Here is a 22,590-nt window from a genome sequence, read left to right as displayed (position 1 = left end):
AGTAGAGCGGCCCGACAGAGATCGGTTATTTCGCCTATCTCCGTGGGAAGAGCGGATACTGCGCTGGAGCCACGGAGGTAAATATTTATATCGCCGCCGTTCCATGAGGATTTTCGTCGCCACCATGTGACCAAGGAGGACGGGGGAAGCCTCAATAGGATCCGGAGGCTTCCCCCACCCGAGGTGAGTACCCCCTAGGGGAGGTTTTTTTCATTACAGATTTTCTTTAAGGTTCATACACACCTACCAACTATCTTCCCAACTATCTGCCAAACTTGTCTGTTAAGCCCCATTCACACGCTCAGCAGCGGTCTTTTATGCAGCACACTTGTCATACAACGTTTGTTGTGAAACAAGTTGAAACAACTAAAAAAAAAAAGTATTTTGCTATTGTTCAAAAAGCTGATAAGACTGATAAGAAGTCAATCCAGCTGTTGGGTTGACTTCTTATTAGTCTTATCAGCTGTTTGAACAATAGCAAAAAAAAAATTTCAGTAGTTGTTTTAACTTGTTTCACAACAAAAGTTGTATGGGGCTTAACAGACAAGTTTGGCAGATAGTTGGACAGATAGTTGGTAGGTGTGTATGAACGTTTAGGATGATAAGCTTGGTTGGAATAGGATGCATGTACTTTATAATACACCAGTAATCCCCCGAACCTATATAGATTCTGCCGTGCCCATCCCCGCAACAGACGCGCGCTCCTACCTCCTTTATATCTCCCTCACTTTACTTGTAACCTTATACAGAAGTGCGGTCTGCTTACCGCAATGGATCCGTTGCAGAATGACAAGTGTGAATGGCTCCTATATATAAAATAGGAGCCGTTCTCTGACAGTTTTGCTATGAGCGGAGAGCAAAGGACAAAAAATGACCTTTCTCTGCTCAAGTGTGAACACAGCCATAGAAAACAGGACTGCACTGGAAATGTACACCTTTTATGAGTGATCCAAGCCATAGAAAACTGATACAAAACTGACAGGACAGGGCACCTTTTATGTGTGGACCCAGCCTAAGCCACTCCTACAGAAGCGGCTCCATGCTACCGCACAGGCGTGGCCATATTTGCAGGCGCAGTACGGCCGCACTTGTGCAGGAAGGGGAGCGCGCTCACGATCTCGGGTAGCGGTGGTCTCCAGGACAACGCGAGAAGCCTCTTAGATAAGTATCTTATTTTTTTTGTTCTAATCTGTCTCGGGTTCTCTGTAACACTGAGGCTGGTTTCAGACTACCGGCTGGCATTGGTGGTACAATGTAGTCCAGGGATCAGGCCTTCTGGCAGCCGGCCAAGCAGGAAGTGACACTCGCTTCCTGTGGCCGAAGGGATCACGTGCGCAAAGGCATATTGCAAACAATACGCTTCTGAGCATGCGCGTCGCGTAGAACTTGTAGCGGGTTTTCACACACGCGCATCGCCATGGACTTGCATGACTTCTGGTCTGCCGCACGTCGCCCCAGAACCGCGCGGTAATGTGGGTCTATCCTTGCATCGGGGATGCGGCGAAAACATCACTTCCATCGCACCGCGTCTGTACGGACGGCCTCATAGACTTTCATTGGGCTGCGATAAAATGACCACACCGGCCCAGAGTGAGAGGCCCCTTAGCTGGTGCTGAAACTATCTGATCCACTTTTCCCCACAAAATAATAACATTTATATTTTTAAGGCTAAAGTCGTTTTAAAGGGCCCATACACTGGTCAATTTCAGCCATTGATCGATTGATTCTATGGAATCGATCGGAAATTGATTCTATCGAGTTGATCGATCGATCGATTTGTGGCCGAATTCAATCGATTTGATCTATCTGACAGGATGAACAATCTAGGTCCAGTTCCATAGAATCGATTGATGGCTGAAATCGACCAGTGTATGGGCCCCTTTAGATGGATTTCCAATAGATTTAATTCTGAAATCTATTGGAAATCTGTTCCTAGTGTGTGGCGCACACAGATAGATTCCTGTCAGATTTGACTTGACAGGCATCTGACAGAAATCTATCTGCTGCTCAAATCTACTGCAAATCTATAATGCTGGGAATACACGGTTAAGGTGGCCATACACTGGTCGATGTGCCATTAGATCGACCAGCTGACAGATCCCTATCTGATCGAATCTGATCAGATAGGGATCGTATGGCTGCCTTTACTGCAAACAGATTGTGAATCGATTTCAGCCTGAAACCGATTCACCATCTGCTGAGCTGCTCCTGCCGCCTGCCCCCCCCCCCCCCCCCCCCGCGTATACATTACCTGACGCTGGCTCCCGGGCATCTTCTCCGCATTACACGGCCCTGTTCCGGCTCCATCCCGGCGCTTCCTGTGTCACTCCGTGACCAGGAAGTTCAAATAGAGCGCCCTCTATTTGAACTTCCTGGTCACATCAGTGACACAGGAAGCGCCGGGATGGATGGAGCCGGAACAGAGCCGTGCAATGCGGAGAAGACGCCCGGGAGCCAGCTTCAGGTAATGTATACTTGATCGGCCGCCGCTAGCGACGCGCACTTTACCCGAGGGCTATCGAGGGTAATTTCCCGCACGGCGCGATCGACGGCTGCGTTTACCGCGAACGATTGGCAGCAGATTCGATCCCAGGATCGAATCTGCTGTCGAAACGGCCGGGAATCGAGCCAGTGTATGGCCTGCTTTAGATTCTGAGCCATTTAGATGGCTCGATAGATAATTTCCGACATGTCCGATCTCGCACCTGATCGATTCCGCGCTCAGTTCTGCATGAAGGACAATGGGAAAAGATAAGAAAAAGGAATGGAAGATAAGAGAATCGCCCACAGAATCAAGCGTGGAAAACGATCGGGCGCTGAATCGAGGGGCAAAATCGACCCATGTATTCCCAGCACAAGTGTATGGCCACCGTTAGTGAGGTTGTATTGTGTAAATTTGGAAACGGTGTGTCTCTTTATGCCTACATTTTGACAAACAAAACAAAACATTGCCCCTGCATTATGATCCGGCTTGAATGGGATGAGGCAGAAGCTGCTAAACTAACCGCTGTGTATATAAAGTGGTTTCTGTCTGTCCTCCAGCATCCTAGATTATTTACTCACGCCTCTATATAAACAATCACAGCCTTTTCACACAAACAAAACAAACCAATGAAAAATATCCTGAGCTTCTGTAAACTTAAAGAGACACTGAAGTGAAAAAAAATATATGATATAATTAATTGGTTGTGTACTATGAATAATTACTAGAAGACTAGCAGCAAAGAAAATATTCTCATATTTTTATTTTCAGGTATATAGTGTTTTTTCTAACATTGCATCATTCTATAATATGTGCAGATTACACAACACTCAGCATTCAAAGTGAGTCTTTCAGAGCAGTCTGTGCAGTCAGAGGCGCTCAAACTTATTGCTTGACCCACTGAGTTGTGCTCCCATTTTTGCCTGAGGAAGCGGGGTCACGCCCGCGAAACGCGTTGCATTTGTGGAGTTGAATAAATTACTTGACAATTCTATTTTATTGAGACTCAAGTGAGTTTTCTTTTTTTATAAGAGGGAGGTGAGTCCACCTTAACATCCCCCTCTCCTTTTAAGCGGTTTTTAAAACGTTTTACTCTACTCTGGCGCCTCTGTATACCGAGTTTTTGCTGTGAAGTAATGAACTCTCCTCTGCCAGAGGAAAAGTAAACAGTTCAATTACAGTTGAGATAATAAAAGTCAGATAACAGCCCTCTCCACAACTAAGTTAGTCGGAGAGCTTAATTGCTTTTTTGCATAGAGATAACAACTGGAGTTTCTCAACTCTTCCTGTACTGGAAACAATTAGACTGATGTATCTGATCTTATTGTTTTATTTCTTAGCTGTACTACACATACAAATCATAATATCATCATTTTTTTTCCGCTTCAGTGTCTCTTTAAATCGGAACAGTGGTAAAAATAACATAAAAACAAATAAATTGCTTTTTTTTTTTTTTTTGTCTTTTTACATTCTTCATTTCTAAACTATTTAGTCAGTGTTTGTTCACTGCAAAATCCTAAAATCTTTCATCTCCCTGATTTCATTTATGAAATGTATCACAGGTAGTGACATTTTTTTTTTTTTAGTCCTGTCAGGTTCAGCTCTGTGGAATGTTACTGAGAGTTCTCAAGCTGGCAGAAAAATTCTCTGGTCTCCCAGAATGCTTTGGGGGAGAATTCTGCATATTAAACAAGCCTTATGGAAGGGCGGGGCCACATACCAATATGCAGCAATATATAGCTATAGGAAGTGTTTCTTTCTGATGCTGAACCAGGATAATTCCCATAAAAGTGTGTATCCTGAATAATTTGGACTGCCTTTTATTACATGTTACTATGGTGCCTCTCTGACTTATGTTTAATACATTTGAAAGTGTTAAAGTTACGAGTGAAAGTTCACCGCCTGTCTTGTGTTTACAGATCCCCATCACCACGACATGTATATCAACAGTAGTGATTTCCTGGCACCTCTCAATTCTGAAAGGCCAGAACCGAACACTACAGGTAAGTGACATCCGAAGAAAAACGGGATTTTCAACAGAGTACCCTTTTAAAGCGGACCTGAACTCAGAACTTCTTCTCTGCTCTAAAAGATACGCAACAGCATAATAACTCAGTTTTTGATGATGAATTTGTGATTTAGGGGCACTGAATAGAATTCAGATCAGTTTGTTATCTTTGTTCTGCTCTGATGGGTCAAAGGTGGAGGAAGCGTAGTTTGCACAACTTGGGGACCCGCCCATACACTTTAAAGTGGAGCTGAACTCTTGCACAGGACAGAAGGAAAACCTAGAGAACTGCACCCTGTATGTATTCAGAGTAATTCCCCTTTATCTGTGACTACTCACAACTGTAATTTGATCTCTCAGCTGTGTCTGCTGGCTGCTTTGACAGAGCAGCTAATTGGTAAATACAGTTCTGTAAGCTGTTTTTGTTTAAAGGTTATTATGCTGTTGCTTATCGTTTAGAGCAGAGATGAAGTTCTTAGTTCAGGTCCACTTTAAAAGGTAAACTGTCAGCCTCCATGTTCCTTTGCTTAAAAGTTTCCTTTATAAAATATCTTGATTGATATTAGGCAGGTGGGAGTTCAGTGTGTTGAGGTGTGGTTAACCGACTGGTTTCGTGTGGTTCACCCGCCGGTTTCGTGTAGTTCTCCCGTCTTACTGGACTGATGTATGTAATGCCTTTCTCACTATCTGTCTTTTGCAGACTGGAAGAAGAACTTCCTGCGCCTCCGAAAAATGGTTCTCATAGGGGGCCCTAACGATGGAGTCATCACACCGTGGGAGTCCAGGTATAGATTGCTTATTGGACAATAATCACTGAAAGCAGAACTCGTGTGGAAAATTAAAGTTCTTAAAAAGGACGGTTTCAGTTTCCAGCCTGCTATGAATTGCCTGGTAATTTGTTAGCAGGTTTTTCCAAACATAAATTCTGTACCTTTTTTTTAAGGTCTGTTTAACATATGGAACATCTGATAATATGAATAATTCTAGCTGCTCAGCTTCTCCTGTATGCCTGATGTATTCAACATACAGTGATGTGAAAAACTATTTGCCCCCCCCCCCCTCCTCCTGATTTCTTATTCTTTTTCATGTTTGTCACACTTAAGTGTTTCTGCTCATCAAAAACCGTTAACTATTAGTCAAAGATAACATAATTGAACACAAAATGCAGTTTTAAATGATGGTTTTTATTATTTAGTGAGAAAAAAAAACTCCAAATCTACATGGCCCTGTGTGAAAAAGTGATTGCCCCCCCTTGTTAAAAAATAACTTAACTGTGGTTTATCACACCTGAGTTCAATTTCTGTAGTCACCCCCAGGCCTGATTACTGCCACACCTGTTTCAATCAAGAAATCACTTAGGCCCCGTTCACATCACAAACGTGGATGACCATGCGTGCGGAACGCAACGCATGCGAACACACGCCATCCACGTTTGTGTGCGTTGCGTGGCTGATCCCATCACTGAAAAGTGAATGGGACAGCCACGCGTTTTTGCAAAAAATGCGTGCAGCATGCGTTCCTGGACCGCACAGGCCTGGAACGCATGCAGTGTGAACATCAGACAGTGCACTCTATGCACTGTCTGATGTCGTGCGTGTCGGCCTCCCGCACGCGTTTCCAAAACGCGGCTGGAAACGCGTTCTGTGTGAACAGGGCCTTAAATAGGAGCTATCTGACACAGAGAAGTAGACCAAAAGAACCTCAAAAGCTAGACATCATGCCAAGATCCAAAGAAATTCAGGAACAAATGAGAACAAAAGTAATTGAGATCTATCAGTCTGGTAAAGGTTATAAAGCCATTTCTAAAGCTTTGGGACTCCAGCGAACCACAGTGAGAGCCATTATCCACAAATGGCAAAAAACATGGAACAGTGATGAACCTTCCCAGGAGTGGCCTGCCGACCAAAATTACCCCAAGAGCACCGAGAAAACTCATCCGAGAGGCCACAAAAGACCCCAGGACAACGTCTAAAGAACTGGCCTCACTTGCCTCAATTAAGGTCAGTGTTCACGACTCCACCATAAGAAAGAGACGGGGCAAAAACGGCCTGCATGGCAGATATCCAAGGCGCAAACCACTTTTAAGCAAAAAGAACATTAAGGCTCGTCTCAATTTTGCTAAAAAACATCACAATGATTGCCAAGACTTTTGGGAAAATACCTTGTGGACCGACGAGACAAAAGTTGAACTTTTTGGAAGGTGCGTGTCCCGTTACATCTGGAGTAGAAGTAACACAGCATTTCAGCAAAAGAACATCATACCACCAGTAAAATATGGTGGTAGTGTGATGGTCTGGGGTTTTTTTGCTGCTTCAGGACCTGGAAGGCTTGCTGTGATAGATGGAACCATGAATTCTACTGTCTACCAAAAAATCCTGAAGGAGAATGTCCGGCCATCTGTTCGTCAACTCAAGCTGAAGCGATCTTGGGTGCTGCAGCAGGACATTGACCCAAAACACACCAGTAAATCCACCTGTGAATGGCTGAAGAAAAACAACATGAAGACTTTGGAGTGGCCTAGTCAAAGTCCTGACCTGAATTCTATTGAGATGTTGTGGCATGACCTTAAAAAGGCGGTTCATGCTAGAAAACCCTCAAATCTGAATTACAACAATTCTGCAAAGATGAGTGGGCCAAAATTCCTCCAGAGTGCTGTAAAAGACTCGTTGCAAGTTATCGCAAACGCTTGATTGCAGTTATTGCTGCTAAGGGTGGCCCAACCAGTTATTAGGTTCAGGGGGCAATTTCTTTTTCACACAGGGCCATGTAGGTTTTGAGTTTTTTTTCTCACTAAATAATAAAAACCATCATTTAAACTGCATTTTGTGTTCAATTATGTTATCTTTAACTAATGGCTAACGGTTTTTGATGAGCAGAAACATTTAAGTGTGACAAACATGCAAAAGAATAAGAAATCAGAAAGGGGGGCAAATAATTTTTCACATCACTGTACTTTGCCGCAACCATCAGGCTGTGGAATGGCTGCATTAGTTTTTTCCTAGTATCTAATAGCTATAGGAGCTGCTATGTTTTCTCCTCCCCGTTTAGCTGCCCATTATTTATCCAGGGGAAGGTGTGAAGATAGCATCTGTGACTTCACGAAACTCTTTGAAGCACAGTGTTCTATGTCTCCACCCCCTGCGGATGAAAGCTTTTGTTTGCTCTCTGCTAAAGTGTCTAATAAAATAATTCCATCAGTTCTAATCTGCTATTTTAACCCTTAGATGTAAAATGAAAGTTTTTTTTAAATAATAAACCACATTTTTAGAATGCATTTTTAATTTGCTATAGAGCTGCCCTGGGTGTTAAAAATGATGGTCGGTTCACTTTAAGAAAATGAGAACAACCCCGTGGCTATGTTCTGTATCACAAGAACATGTTTTGGAGAAGCACAGAAGTTGCACAGCTGCACCGTGTGCTGTTAGCCCACAACAAGCACTTGTGCTAAGAGCCTGAGCTTATCTCTGTTCACACCTTGCCTCATTGCACTAATAACAAGATGTTTGTGAAGCCACAAAAGGGGCGTCGCCCTGACAACATAATAGGTGGGGAATGCAGGGAAATTTCAGTTAAAGTGTACCAGAGATGGCATGTGACCTAATGAAATAGCCGTGTATAAAGAGTTTATAATTAGCTATGGAACTCACAGTTTTCCTCCAGTCTGGACTCATTTGACTCACCGATAACAAATTACAGCTATAAAACACTTTCCTAAGCAGATCCCTGGGCTTTTTACTGAGAGAGGGAAATATAAAAAGGTCAATAGTTCATGTATTTTCACTCTAGGACTCTTGAGACACTGCAATTGAGGAGAGACTATGACACATTAAATCTGCTTTGTTAATGTTTATACATAAAATAAAACCTTCAGATATCTAAAGGAGGCCATATATTAGTCAACCAACCAATTGACCATCCAATTTGATTATTATAATCGAATTGAATGAAAATTGGTGCTGCCAAGTGCATGCCCGACCGACAAAGCGACCAATTTCGGGACAGAAATTGGCCGGTCACACACGCTGGAAGATGTGGAGCCGAAGTTGGTTGGTCGGGTGCGCGGCGGTACAGCGGCCGAATTGCGAACGAACAACGAGACGATGAAACCCCCGCCGCAATGTATAAATGTATGTAGTGTGTGCATTTATACATTACCTGTCTAGTGTCAGCCTCCATGCGGTTTCCGTCCATCTCGCCGGGTTCCGCATACACGCCGGCAGCGCTATGTCTGACGTCAGACGCTATGCGCCGCTATCCGGCGAGATGGATGGACATCTGGTGGAAGCTGCTACAGGACAGGTAATGTATAAATGCACTACACTACATACATTTACACATTTTGGGGGCGGATGCAGCGGGTTCAGCTGATTCCTTGATGATTTCATGCTGAAATCGGATGGGAATCGCCCTGTATTGTATGGGCAGATTCGACTAGAGATAAATTTGTCTCTTGGTCGAATCTGCCCATAATCGTTCTATGTATGGCCACCTTAAGAGTCATTTTTAGGAGTAAAAAGACAGATCCAATTGTTTATCTCAATGAATATACAAGGCTGCGCTGCCCACTCAATCCTATCACAATTTGCAACACCAATCTCCCAAATCCCCTTCTCAGTTATTTGTATCTTATCAGTCCAATACTGCAGTGTCCAAAAATAGTTCCTGTGTCTCAGTATTTAAAGTTCCACAGGTTGATATTCAGAGCTTACTGCAGCCAAGTTTACTGTAATATGTGGTGGGATCGCTGTGTCAGGGTTTCAGATGTCAGGATATGTCAAGTAGATGAACTGCGCTCTCCACCTTCCTATAAGACAACATACAAATGGCACATAGCGTGACTCCATACACATGCACTTTGCCACATACAGTCAATCACCACTGTGACAATTGTGCTCGTGTCGCACTCGTGTATCCACTCCCAATATAGATTGCGCTCACCAAACAGCAGCCACCTCAGACTCAGGTGGGTCTAGCGTATTTTTCACACATAAGCTCCAGGCATATTTAAAATCCTCAATGATCTGTTTAATGTCGCTTTGATCCTCTCCGGAATCATGAAATTGTAAAACACATAAAATACATCATAGTGTAATCTGCATAAAAAAACACATGATAGCCCGCGCAGTGAATGCCGGCCGTCTGACGTCACTGCACTAGGAAGTGTTTGAGGAACAGCTTAGCGAGGAGGACGCGAGTCAGCGCAGACCAGGCAAAAGGGTACCAGGAGGGATACGGGACGCCGTTCACCCCATGCCCGGAGGCCAGGACAGATCTCGCTGCCGCCTATATGATGTGCCATATGACAAGAAGATATAAGTGAGTGCGCATTCACTGCGCGGGCTATCATGTGTTTTTTTATGCAGATTACACTATGATGTATTTTATGTGTTTTACAATTTCATGATTCCGGAGAGGATCAAAGCGACATTAAACAGATCATTGAGGATTTTAAATATGCCTGGAGCTTATGTGTGAAAAATACGCTAGACCCACCTGAGTCTGAGGTGGCTGCTGTTTGGTGAGCGCAATCTATATTGGGAGTGGATACACGAGTGCGACACGAGCACAATTGTCACAGTGGTGATTGACTGTATGTGGCAAAGTGCATGTGTATGGAGTCACGCTATGTGCCATTTGTATGTTGTCTTATAGGAAGGTGGAGAGCGCAATTGTTTATCTCATTAGTTTATTTTCAACTCTGGCTTACTCTGTTTGTTGCCTGGATTATTGATATCTGATTGGTTGATGCGTTAATGTCATCCTTCCTGAAAGTGTCTCAGGGCAGCCCTGGGAGCTCCATGGTTGTCAGGCCATATATGGTTAAAAGGGGTGAAAAACTGATATGGTGTTTGAGTAATTCCTGCTGTCTATTTTAGGCAACAAAATATTCTTTAATATGCTGTATTAACCACATGCAGCTGAGAGGAAGCCAGAGCTATGAAAACTTGAAAAACTTAATATGACATGACTATGCACTCTGTAATGTGCTGTAAGGAGATGTCAGTGCTATATAAATACATAATAATAATATGGTAGGACATTAGACTATGACTATGGCAGGATTAGATTGTGAGCTCCTATGAGGACTGTCAGTGACATGACTATGTACTCTGTAATGTGCTGCAGAAGATGTAAGTGCTATATAGATACATAATAATAATATGGTAGGACATTACACTATGACTATGGTAGGGATGAGATTGTGAGCTCCTCTGAGGACAGTCAGTGACATGACTACTGTATGTACTCTGTAAAGTGCTGCAGGAGATGTCAGTGCTATATGCTAAGAAACATAATGTTCATAGAGCTGATCCTCTAGTAATGTCTCCTCTTGTTGTTTCAGCCACTTTGGATTCTATGACGAGAACGAGACAGTGGTGGAGATGCAGGAGCAGCAGGTTTGTGGGATCATCACCTTCTCCTATCATTGCTATTGAGACTACAAGCTGATACAAATCCTGCAATAAATCTGCAGTGTGTCTACTTCCTGCTTTCATGGGAGCAGACCTATTGTTAACGTCCTGTGCTTTCCAATTAGCGCCTCTGCCGTGGCAGACACCGCTGAGGGATCAGATTACAACTTGTGATTAGACACAGATTAGGGGGAATTAGACAGGCTAAACTCTCTAAGTGCATACAGGGGGCATTTCTGTATGTTTACCTTCTGTCCTGTGCAAGATTTCAGGCCCACCGCAAGGCACAGCCACTCACACATCATTGCCTATGGAAGGAGAAGGGTGACAGTAACTGGGACATGGGCCAGATTGCTGCCCACAGGCTATGTGTTGAACAGGCAGAAAACTCGGCTAACATGAAGAATTGAACACCAGGCAAATCATGTTGTTTGCTTTGCAATGGCTAAGCTGTTCAGAGCTCTAACTGTAGCCTCATTAATAATTGACTCTCAGCTTCTGAGGCTGGAGATGCTGTAAATATGCCCTAAACCACAGTTAGTAGAATTGTTGTTGAGATGTAAACAGATCTGCCATTAGAGACTGCAAAGTGTCTTATTTTCCACTAAGCTAAGTGGATTTGGCCTTCAGATCTTGCATTATAGCCAGTCAGACACTGCCATCTAGTGGGGGGTTGACAAATGACAGGGCTGTCTGCGACCAGATAGTCTGGCTTTCAGTCTGCATTGTATTGGTGATTAACAGCTGGTGCACAGAGCATGTGTGTTATATGTTGTCATATGTCTGTCCATGTTGCCACAGCAGCTTAGCAGCTGTATGTGGGTACTGTGGACACAGGAAAGTACACTTCTTGGCTGGTATATTAAAGAGGACATGTCTTACCACCCGACATTACATCAATATTCGACTGCGTGGGAGTAAGATTTACTAAAGAAGAACTTTAACCCAGGACTGAACTTCATCCCAATCAGTAGCTAATACCCCCTTACATGAGAAATCTATTCCTTTTCTCAAATAGGTCATCAGAGGGCTCTGTATGGCTGATATTGTGGTGAAACCCCTCCCTCTGTGTGATGTCATGACCATGGTCCTAAAAGTTTGATGTCTGTGAACGTCGTTGCATTGTGGGAAATAACAGCTGTTTCCAAGCAGTATCTCCCTCTGTGCAGAACGCTCAGTAACAAACATTCCGTACAGATCACCTGGCAGAGCTAAAGATGTCACCACCAGTGATACATTTCAGAATGTAAATCAGGGAGAGGAAAGATTTTACAATGGGCAAACACTGACTAAATCATCTATAGATGAATATTGTAACAATAAGCAATTGTATTCATTATTTTCAGGTATTGAGGGTGCATACACACATGCTACAGACCAAACTTACCATCTCCAGGTAGTATGAGGGACAACAGATATTGAATACTATGGGCAGATTGTGTATGCAAGTTCTCATGCTGCACGGAAGTGGTAAAATTGTCTAATCATTGGCCAATCAAAATTGGATGTGTGTACCTGGTTTTAAAGAGGAACTTTAGCGAAAAGAGGAAAACAGAATCAATACATTGCAAAGTGAGAATTTACAAAATAGAAGAGAGATCAAGAATTGATTGATATTTGCCATGTAATTTGTTCATGTTGTTTGATCCACAATCAGCCTGCACGTCGTCATCTTTACTGCTGGCAGACATGAAAGAATACAGACAACACCCATTGCCACTATCTATAACCACACCCACTAAGAATGCGATAGGCTAAAAGGTTTGGGGCTTTTATTACAGATAATACATATGCACAGAGGGGAGCTACTGGTTGCTTGGCAGTTGGAAACAGCCGTTATTTCCCACAAAACTCCCACAGTGTGATGTCAGGACCTAGGTGCTGACATCACACTGTGGGAGGGGTTTCACCACAATTTTAGCCATACAGCGCCCCCTGATGATCAGTTTGAGAAAAGGTAAAGATTTTTCTGTGGAAGGGAGGTATCATCTACTGATTGGGAACTTCATTCCTTGGTTACAGTTCCTCTTTAAATTGAACAATGAGGAGAAGAACACTGATGTGTGAAACAAACCCAACAGCACTGCCACTGGTACCATATGGGTTCAGTCTATTCATATAACGGTAGGAATGAATCCACTGATTACTTGCTTTGTGTACTAAACAGGGTCATTTCTCCTGTAGGTGTACCAGGAGGATACGTTTGGTCTCCGTACTCTGGACAAACGAGGAGCCATCACCGTCTACTCAGTCCCGGACGTCATGCACACCATGTGGCACTCCAACGAGACGGTCTACAAGCAATGCATTGAGAAGTGGCTCACGTAACCCCCTGGATCTCGTTGTTGGGTGTGTCGTGCTTTGGCCATGTTCCTCCTCTGTTACAGTTTGACTTGGGACCTCCTGCACCTCAATGATGAGCTTTCCCATCCTGCCTGTAGTGCTGTGGCCAGCTGCAGTCCCCTCTTTGTCTCTTTCAGAAATCCTACCCCTTCCTCCAAACCCTCCTTCAGACTGCTGGTACCCCTTCCTCCAGCTCTCATACACACTGCTGGTACCCCTTCCTTCAGCCCTCATACAGACTGATGGCACCCCTTCCTCCAGCCCTCATACAGACTGATGGCACCTCTTGCCAGAGATGGATTATGATATAATGGGGCTCTGGGCAAGGTAGTAGATTTGGGGCCTTCTTGTGGTCTTTTTGGTAAGCTGAAGTGGGGAGAGGTCAAAGAAGGTGACCGGTGGGCCCCTTGAAACCCACAAGCCCCAAGAACCTGCCTAGGTTGCCTGGAGGATGATCTGCTCTGCCCCTTCCTCCAACCCCTCTACAGACTGCTGGTACGCCTTCACTCCACGGCTCCTTACGGAGCGCCGCTCTACATCACCCCAATGCGGGTCTCGCCTCCCATACTGAATGGATTATCTAGGGTACTTTAGGCCTCCTAAACTTGAATATTTTATTTTCCTGGAGGTTAATGAAGTTGTGTTTATAATCTTTTATAGGAGACTGAATTTCGGGAAGCTTTTTGCACAATGTGGGGGTAGCCTTCATCCGATTTGGCAGTTGGCTATCGTTTAAACAGGGATCCACTATCACAGTGAGATATTTATAGGGCTTTCTACAGGGCCCTTAAAGTGGAACTACACTCAGAACTTTTTCTTTGTTCTAAAATATTAGCCACAGCATATTAACCTTTGTGGAAATTAATTTCTTCATTACAATTTATGGAAATCCTAACAGAAAACAACCAAACACAGTTTTGCTTTTGCAGGGAGCACGGAAAGGGTTAAGCCTCAATGTTTACTGTATGGAGTGCTGCCTAGGCAGAGATCCCCTGCAGTCTATTCACAGTTGCTGATTAGAGCTAATTAGACACTTTGATGAAATCTTTGATACACAGAGAGGTGAATGCTTCATCAACTGTAACTGAAATCTTCCAGCAACTGGAATGAAAACTTTGCATTGTGTGCTGTGCTAGAGTTCAGGTTCACTTTAAGCAACAACAACAACAAAAATTCACATTGTGAACGCAGCATCCTAAAAGTACCCATACAAAAGGCATGATTGGCTATTTCACACTGCATCTGTAAGATCATTCCCAATATTTATTTGATAGTGTATGTCAGAGCATGATCAATTTTCCAAGAATTTGTCTGGTTGATGCTACCTTATCATTTGTTCTTTGGACAAATTATGATAATTAACACGTGACCTGACTATCTCAAATAATGTGTTTATTTGGTCAATGGTGAGCTAGGACTTGTATAGAGATGAGAAAAAATCTGATCAGAATTGAAGTGCAACTCCTGGCGGATATGAAACTGTCAACTATCTGTGACATTATCTGCATCTTGCAGTAACAGACATGCTTGCCTGAGTATGTTTCCACTGTTATTTATTTCCTGTAGCGGCCATCTTGTTGGTGAAGTCAGCACTGTGCATGTTACAGGGGAAATTCATTAGCGGGCTCTTTGGTTACTTTATCCTTTTATCTGACACATTTACACATTTGAGAATCAGTTTCTTGATTTTGGTTTAGTTTTTGTTTGTTTTTTGTAGTATGTGTAAACAGGAATAGCTGATCATTTCTGTACAGGACCTGGACTGTTGTACATTTGGACTTGCCTGTATTCACTCTGCTGTTTTACTGGTGTACTTACAGATGAACCCGCCTTAATGTTCTGAGACATAAAAAAGAGTGAACTGACTGTCTAAGGACACTCCACTCTTGAGTTAAAAGGAATATACAGTGATATTTTTTTTTTTTAGTTTTTTTTGTTTAAATCAGGAAAAAAATACATTTCACAAATGAAGAGGTGGTAGTTTAGTGCGGAACTTCTGGTCTATGTTATGTAAGTACGAGAAAGGCGTTTATTAGAGAGCCTCATAGAAAACCACATGGCCTAATTGCTTCAATTCACTAAGACACGTTCATTAAAATTTTCATTTTCGGTAATATAACTTATGCTTTATTTTAAACTTTTTTTTTTTTTTTTACCAAATTCACAAAGATTTTCACACATGTGGTGATAGTTTGGTAGTTTAGCCCAAAAATTTTTATGTTAAGGAATCATGCAGTATTTCATTCGTAATGGATGCTTATTGCAGTGCAGGGAAATGGATAAAAGATGTGATACTGATAGCATTTCTTTTATTATACTAACAAGTAAAGTGCAAGTCCAAGCTGCACAAAATTAACATAACATTTGTATCAGCTGAAAACCATTGGGATCTGATTAACTGCTAAGCAATTAGGCCCATTTCAAAAACGGGCTCTAGATTATACAATAATACAATACAATAACATTTGTAAAGCGCTTTTCTCCCATAGGACTCAAAGCGCATAGCTGTGTCTCAGATTAATACAGGGTTTCAGGCTGGGTTGTGTTACAGAGGAGATAGTCAGATGTTCATGAATGCCAGACTAAAAAGGTAGGTTTTCAGTTTAGACTTAAATGCTTCCAGGGATGGGGCTGTCCTGATTGGGTGTGGCAGGGAGTTCCAAAGTGTAGGGGCAGCATGACAAAAGGCTCTGTCTCCAAAGGTTTTGAGGTGGACTCTGGGGGTGACCAAGGTGTTACGTCCTTTTGATCTAAGATTGTGGGGGGTGTGATGTAGTTGCAACAAGTCCTTCAGGTATCCAGGGCCCAGATTGTGCAAGGATTTGAATGTCAGTAAGCCAATCTTAAACAGAATTCTCCATTTTATCGGTAGCCAGTGGAGTGAGCTCAGGGTTGGTGTTATGTGGCAATGGCGGGGTTGGCTCGTTAACAGCCTTGCGGCGGCATTCTGTACTAATTGCAGGCGGCGTAAGTCTTTCTTATGCAGGCCTGTGTAGAGGACGTTGCAGTAGTCTAACCTTGATGTGACGAAGGCATGAACTAGGGTTGGAAGATCCTCTGAAGGAATTAGGTGTTTAATCCTTGCAATATTCCTTAGGTGAAAGAAGGAATGTTTCACAACAGCTGAGATTTGATTCCTGAAGCTTAATTTCCCATCAATCAGTACACCCAGGCTGCGCACACAGTCCGAGTTGTTCAGGTCTGAGCTCCCTATCCTTAGCGGTGTTGGTTGAGACTGGAGCTGCTTTGCTGTTGAGCCATGGCCCTCGATAACAAGAACCTCAGTTTTGTCAGCATTAAGTTTTAGCCAATTATTGTGCATATTGCACCTGCGGTCCCCTCCGCCAGCACACTTGGCCTAGTGCAACGGCCCAGGCTCCGCCCCCTGCCACCTGGTGGCTGATACTGACGCAGGCTGTGGACGCAGATACTCAGGGAAATTATTAGGAAGGATTTTTAATAACTAGATAATACTATTGTGAAATTAGGGAAATATACTTTTATTATTAACTTTATTTTCCTGAGTAGTTGAATTCGTTTTCCCCCTTTCTCTGCTCTGTTCCCTCCCTTCTATAACCTTCTGAATGGCAGATTGTTCTGTTACCGATAGCTCCAGGCTGGAGATACTGAACATCTCACTTGTGTTACCGCATGCTCTAATCTTTGTGAATTTATGAGGTATATACTTCACAAGTTGGTAATTTACCTCACTAGTTGTTTAAGAGAAACTCCAACCTAGAATTGAACTTTATCCCAATCAGTAGCTGATACCCCCTTTTACATGAGAAATATAATGCTTTTCACAAACAGACCATCAGGGGGCCCTGTATGACTGATTTTGTGCTGAAACCCCTCCCACAAGAAGCTCTGAGTACCGTGGTACTCTGGGCAAACTGCCACAATGTAACAATGTTCACAGACAGGAATTAGCTGTTTACAGCTGTCTCTAACAGCCAAAACAGCTAGGAGCAGCTACATAACCTGCCCACAGTAAAAATGTCACCATGTAATAAATGTCAGAATGTAAATCGGGGAGAGGAAAGATTTTACAATGAGCAAACACTGACTAAATCATTTATACATAATTATGGTAAAAAATGAAGCACTTTTTTTACTACATTATTTTCACTGGAGTTCCTCTTTAACTTTAGTTTTTCATACAATAACAGCCTTAGTGAACTGACATTTCAGAAAATGTTTGGTAAATTCAACTGTTTTCTGCTTTATTGCAATGTGGTTATGCTTGGTGAATTGACCCCAAAGTCTGAGGCTTTGTCTTTGTGATGTTAGAGACCTTTTTACTGTAACAGTAAAGTGAAGACGCTCTCTTCTGCTGACAAAACATTGCCAGGTAGCAGGGCAGGGTTTCTGAAAAGGCCACAGAGGCCATGGCCTTGGGCGGCTGTAGCCTAAGGAGGCGCCTGGACATAGAAATGGGATCGCTAAATGTGGAAGAGAAGCCTGAAATAGATGACTGCAAATGGGGTGCAATACATGGAAGAGGGATGCTGCTGCACATAGGATTTACATATATGAAAGAGAGGGGCTGCTGTACAAGAATGCTACAGAAGGGGTGGGGCTGCCCATGGAATCGGAGGGGCGCTGCTGCGCACGGATGGGGAGCAAAAAGAAAGCTGACCTAGGCATGGCAAAAGTATAAATCCGGCCTTGCCAGGTGGAGCACCTCAAGAAACCAAAACTGAAGCAATTCTACTATTCTATTTCTGATTATTTATTTATTTTGTGCTTTATAGACTAAAATTAGCTTAAAAAAACCCCCACAATACATCCCTTTTTAAGAGAATGTTTAGATCGGTTTTCTAATTTATTTATTGGTTTTAATGCTGAATCCTTTTATTTTTTTACTCCACAAAATATGAAATATCACAAAGTGTGATATTTGCTCAGCGCACCACCTGCTGGTTTGGCTGACAAGCTGTGTGACTTCGAGAGAAATCGCACTTCAGCAGACTTCCTGCTTCCTGTAGCCAGGTGGTACAGGACACGCCTCCCAGGACTATAATGAGGATGCATTGGTCACATAACTGAGATATTTGATCAGTGAGATGACTTTTAGTATAAAAAAAAAAAAAAATCCCAATCATTAAGATTGGGACATAATGAAGGAAACTTTTAATTGCAAGATGTGTTTTGTCTGCTTGAAATCATGCCTTTAAAAATCATGCTTTATTACCCTTTTTGTCTCTTTTTTTGAATCTGTTATTTATTCATTTTAAAGGGACACTTAAGTCAAACAAAAAAAAAAAGAGTTTTACTCACCTGGGGCTTCCAATAGCCCCCTGCAGCTGTCCGGTGCCCTCGCCGTCTCCCTCCGATCCTCCTGGCCCCGCCAGCAGCCACTTCCTGTTTCAGTGACAGGAGCTGACAGGCTGGGGCCGCGAGTGATTCTTCGCGTTCCTGGCCACAATAGCGCCATCTATGCTGCTATAGCATATATCATATACCATATAGTAGGCCTGAACGATTTTAGGAAAAGATTGAATTGCACGATTTCTGACAGAAATTGCGATTTCGATTCGATTCACGATTTTTTTTCAATTTGAGCCTTTGCACTAAATTCTCAAAGTACAATACCATTTACAAACATGCACTGACAGAAAATGACAACATACTATCAAATTCATAGTATGATGTCATTTTCTGTCATGTTTATAAAGGTTACTGCATTATGTGAATTTATCTAAACAAAAAGCTATAAATCTAAAATGCGGTGATGAAAATTAAAGGCAAGAAATAAGAATTGCTTTCAATTAAATTTATTAATATGAAACATGCATGTGTCTTGCATGAACATTCTTGAGGGCCCGCTTCCACTTGTGCCGCACGCGTCAGCGAGACGCGCGGCGGCACTTCCGGGTCTGCGGGTACGCAGACGAATCCCATCAGCCGTGCCATGCAAGGCTATGGGATTTGCAGCCTCCCGCACAACTTCAGATGGAAATGCCGGCCGAATCGCTAGCGCAAGCGATTCGGCTGGCGGCACTATTCATCCCTACGGCAGAGTTTCCCTGTGCGATTTGCCTGCGGGGTAACTCTGCGGATTTGGCGTGGTTTCCGCGCTAGTGGAAACAGGCCCTTAAAGTTTTTTTTACTGCCCCCGCTGCAGCTTTGCAGATTGCAGAAAGATCACCACAGTGTCACACCACAGCAGTCATCATCATTATCACGCTGACACAATGTGCAGCGTGACAGAGGTGATACAAAACTTCAATGACAGGGTGTGGGCGGAGTCTGCTGCTTATGTTAGTGTGATTGACTTGCATGTGGGCGGAGTCTGCCACCAGCCCAGCAAATGATGTGGAAGTGCTGGGAGGAGGGAGTCGCCAAGTAAGAGCCAGACTCTGCCGCTCATACCACACAAAAAAAAGTGACACAATAGTGATTGTTTGCTGACAAGTGATTTTCAGCAGACTCGGCGTGCAATCTGCCCAGCTTATGATGTGGGGGTGCTGGGAGGAGTAAGCCACTGGGACGGAGTGTAAGAGGGGTGGGCGGAGTCTGCCGCTCGTAACAAGAAGTGATTGACAGCCGTGCAGGCGGAGTCTGCCGCCCGCCCAGCTAATGTTGTAGAGATGCTGGGAAGAGTGACCTGCGGCGACACGTGTGAGAGCCTGCGGGCGGAGTCTGCCGCCCGCTCCGCTGATTGGCTGCACTCTAAAGTTAGTGGAGAGAGTGAGCCGCCTCCATCACGGCAAGTGTAAACACTGGCACTAAGCCGCCGCGCACCGCCGCTGCATAGAGCGGGAGAGGGTACTGCTGGACTGGCTACAGAGGGGGGTGAAAATCGTTGCTATGGCGATCACGGAATCGTCATTTCCGTGATCGCGATTTCGGTCCAAAAACGATTTATCGTTCAGGCCTACCATATAGCAGCATAGAGGGTGCTAATGTGTCTGGGAACGCGAAGAATCACTCGCGTCCCCAGCCTGTCGGCTCCTCTCACCGAAACAGGAAGTGGCTGCCGGCGGGGCCAGGAGGATCGGAGGGAGACGGCGAGGGCACCAGACAGCTGCAGGGGGCTATTGGAAGCCCTAGGTGAGTAAAACTTTTTTTTTTTGTTTGACATAACAACTTAGCAGTGAGTACAGTAGTGGAAGAGATTTAACAAAGGTCACATATTTGAGAAGCAAACTCTGACACTGGAGCAAAAAAAAAAACCCCTTATGATATAATGAATTGTATGTGTAGTGCAGATAATGAATAGAACATTAGCAAAAAAAAAAGTCTTATATTTTTATTTTCAGTTTTATATAGCTTTTTTTTTTTTTTTATATATAACATTGCATTGTACGTTCTCATTTGCAGTTCTAAAACCACAATCTGGGCCATATGCGATTCAATTTTTCTCCTGCAATTTCTCCTAGGAGATAAACCTTCATCTTCTATTTAAAATAACTTTTCATCATTTTGCAAATGAAAAAGTGCCAAAAAGTAGTTGGAAAAGGACTATTAAAGTTATTTTTTCTTGCTGGTGATTTTAAAGGCAGTTTATTAACAAGTTTGAAAATATCAGGAGAAAACTGCAGAGAAATAGTTAATTGCTTATGGGCCCCTATCTTTTAAGCTATAAAACAAAGCAGAAGTAATGACCCTTTGAACTTTCCTGTAGTAAAATCTTATTGGCTGCAACCCACTAGAGCGTTTTTTTGAGCGTTTAGGGAGCGTGATAAATCGCTAGCGATTTCCCTAAACGCTCTGCCAATGTAAATGGATGGTGCAAACTCCACAGAAGCATTTGCGATTAGCAAAATCGTAAACGCAGGACATGCAGCATTTTGTTAGCGTTTGTGCTTCAATGTAAAGTATATAATCGCTGGCGTAATCGCTCATCAAAACCTGCACGGAGCGATTTTGCTAGCGTTTTAAAGTTACTGCACACTGTAACAAAATTAAAATTAATTGAAAGGACCAATCAGACTTTAAACCTCTAATTGCGACAAAACCGATGGCAAATTGATACACTTTTTAAAATCGCTCCCTAAAACGCTCAGGAAATCGCTTACAAACTGCTCATACAAAACGTTAGCGATTGCGATTAGCGATAGCATTTTGTAGTGAGTTCCAGGCCTCAAGCTGTTTGTGTGCTTTAGAAAACAGGACTGTATTCCACCAAGTTGGTGAATAGCTCAGAGAAGTTATTTTGCATATATAACTGAAGGGTTGTTGTAACTCTTCCTGTAATAGTAAACCATATGAGACTGTTTTCTTTGCTACTAATGTTCTATTTCTTAGTTGTACTACACATACAATTCATTATATCATACGCTTATTTTTGCTTTAGGATTGCTGTAAAGGAGAGATTACTGAGAAATCTCTGCCAGGCTGGCTGCGATCACATGGTCATATGGTCATGAAAGCCGAAGTAACGTGATCACTGAGCCAATCGAAGCCTTACAAATTTATCACATGCTTCTTCACAATGTCTCTGTCGGGAGAATTTAAAGGAGCGCTTCAATGTTTTTTTTTTTTTTTTTTTAAGTGTCACTTACCTGGGGCTTCCACCGGCCCCCTGCAGACGGCCCTATGCCCGCTATTCTCCTCAAGGATCCTTTGGCCCCCTGCCATGGCTCACTTTCGTTAATTGCTGACCTACAAGTCAACAGCAACTGCGCCTGCTCGGCCCTGGCAGCGCACGCCCTTCTTCGCGCTCCCGTGGCCGGGAGCATCCTGTGCAGGGGCAATACGAGGATACGCACGGCCGCGCAGGAGCATTTGCCATCGACTTGTAAGTCCGCAGGTAACAAAAGTGAGCCACAGCGGGAGAACAGAGGATCCTTGCAGCAAAATCTGCTGAGTTTTAGGGTGCTGGGAATACACCTGGCTTTATAGGGTGCCTATCAAAAATGGGCGGCACGGCAGCCATTTTGTATGATTAATCCATTTCAGCCTACCAAACACAGTGGAAGCCTGTCTTTACTTGTTTACTCTGGAAGAAACTTACTTCTTATTTGGCTGCGTTTACATGCATTTTAAATTTTACAATTTTTGCGAAAGTGGTCATTTAAGTCATTTGAGCAGAGAGCATCAATGTTTGCCTTTCATTTGTTGCAGATTAGGTCCCCGTCAGTGTGATGCAACCCCCGCTCGCACTCTGCCGCCAGACAGAGGGCGGCCTTTTCTTTTTATAGATCCCCTTGTATATGTCCGTCAGGATTGTTTCAGCACAGGACTGACGTGTAAAGCTCAGGACGTGGCTATTTATGTATTTATATCTGTGGGAGGCTCTGCCGGAAGTGATGGACCCTGCTAGCTGTGCCCGGGATATTGTGTCTATTTATGTGTTTGTGTTTTTTTTTCCTGCTATTTTTTGTTGTTGTTGTTGT

At 43.3% G+C, this 22,590-nt stretch overlaps 1 protein-coding gene across 3 annotated transcripts in view; it reads left to right on the top strand.

Moving 5' to 3' along the window:
* The window catches only part of PPT2 (palmitoyl-protein thioesterase 2), a 68,655-nt gene extending 52,678 nt beyond the window's left edge, over positions 1 to 15,977 (top strand). For all 3 annotated transcript variants that reach the window (XM_068250285.1, XM_068250286.1, XM_068250287.1), the window contains exons 6-9: positions 4,402 to 4,485; positions 5,191 to 5,275; positions 10,834 to 10,888; positions 13,088 to 15,977. In XM_068250285.1, the coding sequence (XP_068106386.1) occupies positions 4,402 to 4,485; positions 5,191 to 5,275; positions 10,834 to 10,888; positions 13,088 to 13,231 (368 nt within the window). In that variant the 3' untranslated portion in view covers positions 13,232 to 15,977. The remainder of the gene's footprint in view (positions 1 to 4,401; positions 4,486 to 5,190; positions 5,276 to 10,833; positions 10,889 to 13,087) is intronic.
* The last annotated feature ends 6,613 nt before the right edge of the window (positions 15,978 to 22,590 follow it).

This window comes from Hyperolius riggenbachi, chromosome 8 (assembly GCF_040937935.1).
Source record: "Hyperolius riggenbachi isolate aHypRig1 chromosome 8, aHypRig1.pri, whole genome shotgun sequence".
Taxonomy (NCBI): Eukaryota; Metazoa; Chordata; class Amphibia; order Anura; family Hyperoliidae; genus Hyperolius; species Hyperolius riggenbachi.
Note: the sequence above shows the minus strand (reverse complement) of the source record. Positions and strands in the feature narration are given on the sequence as shown.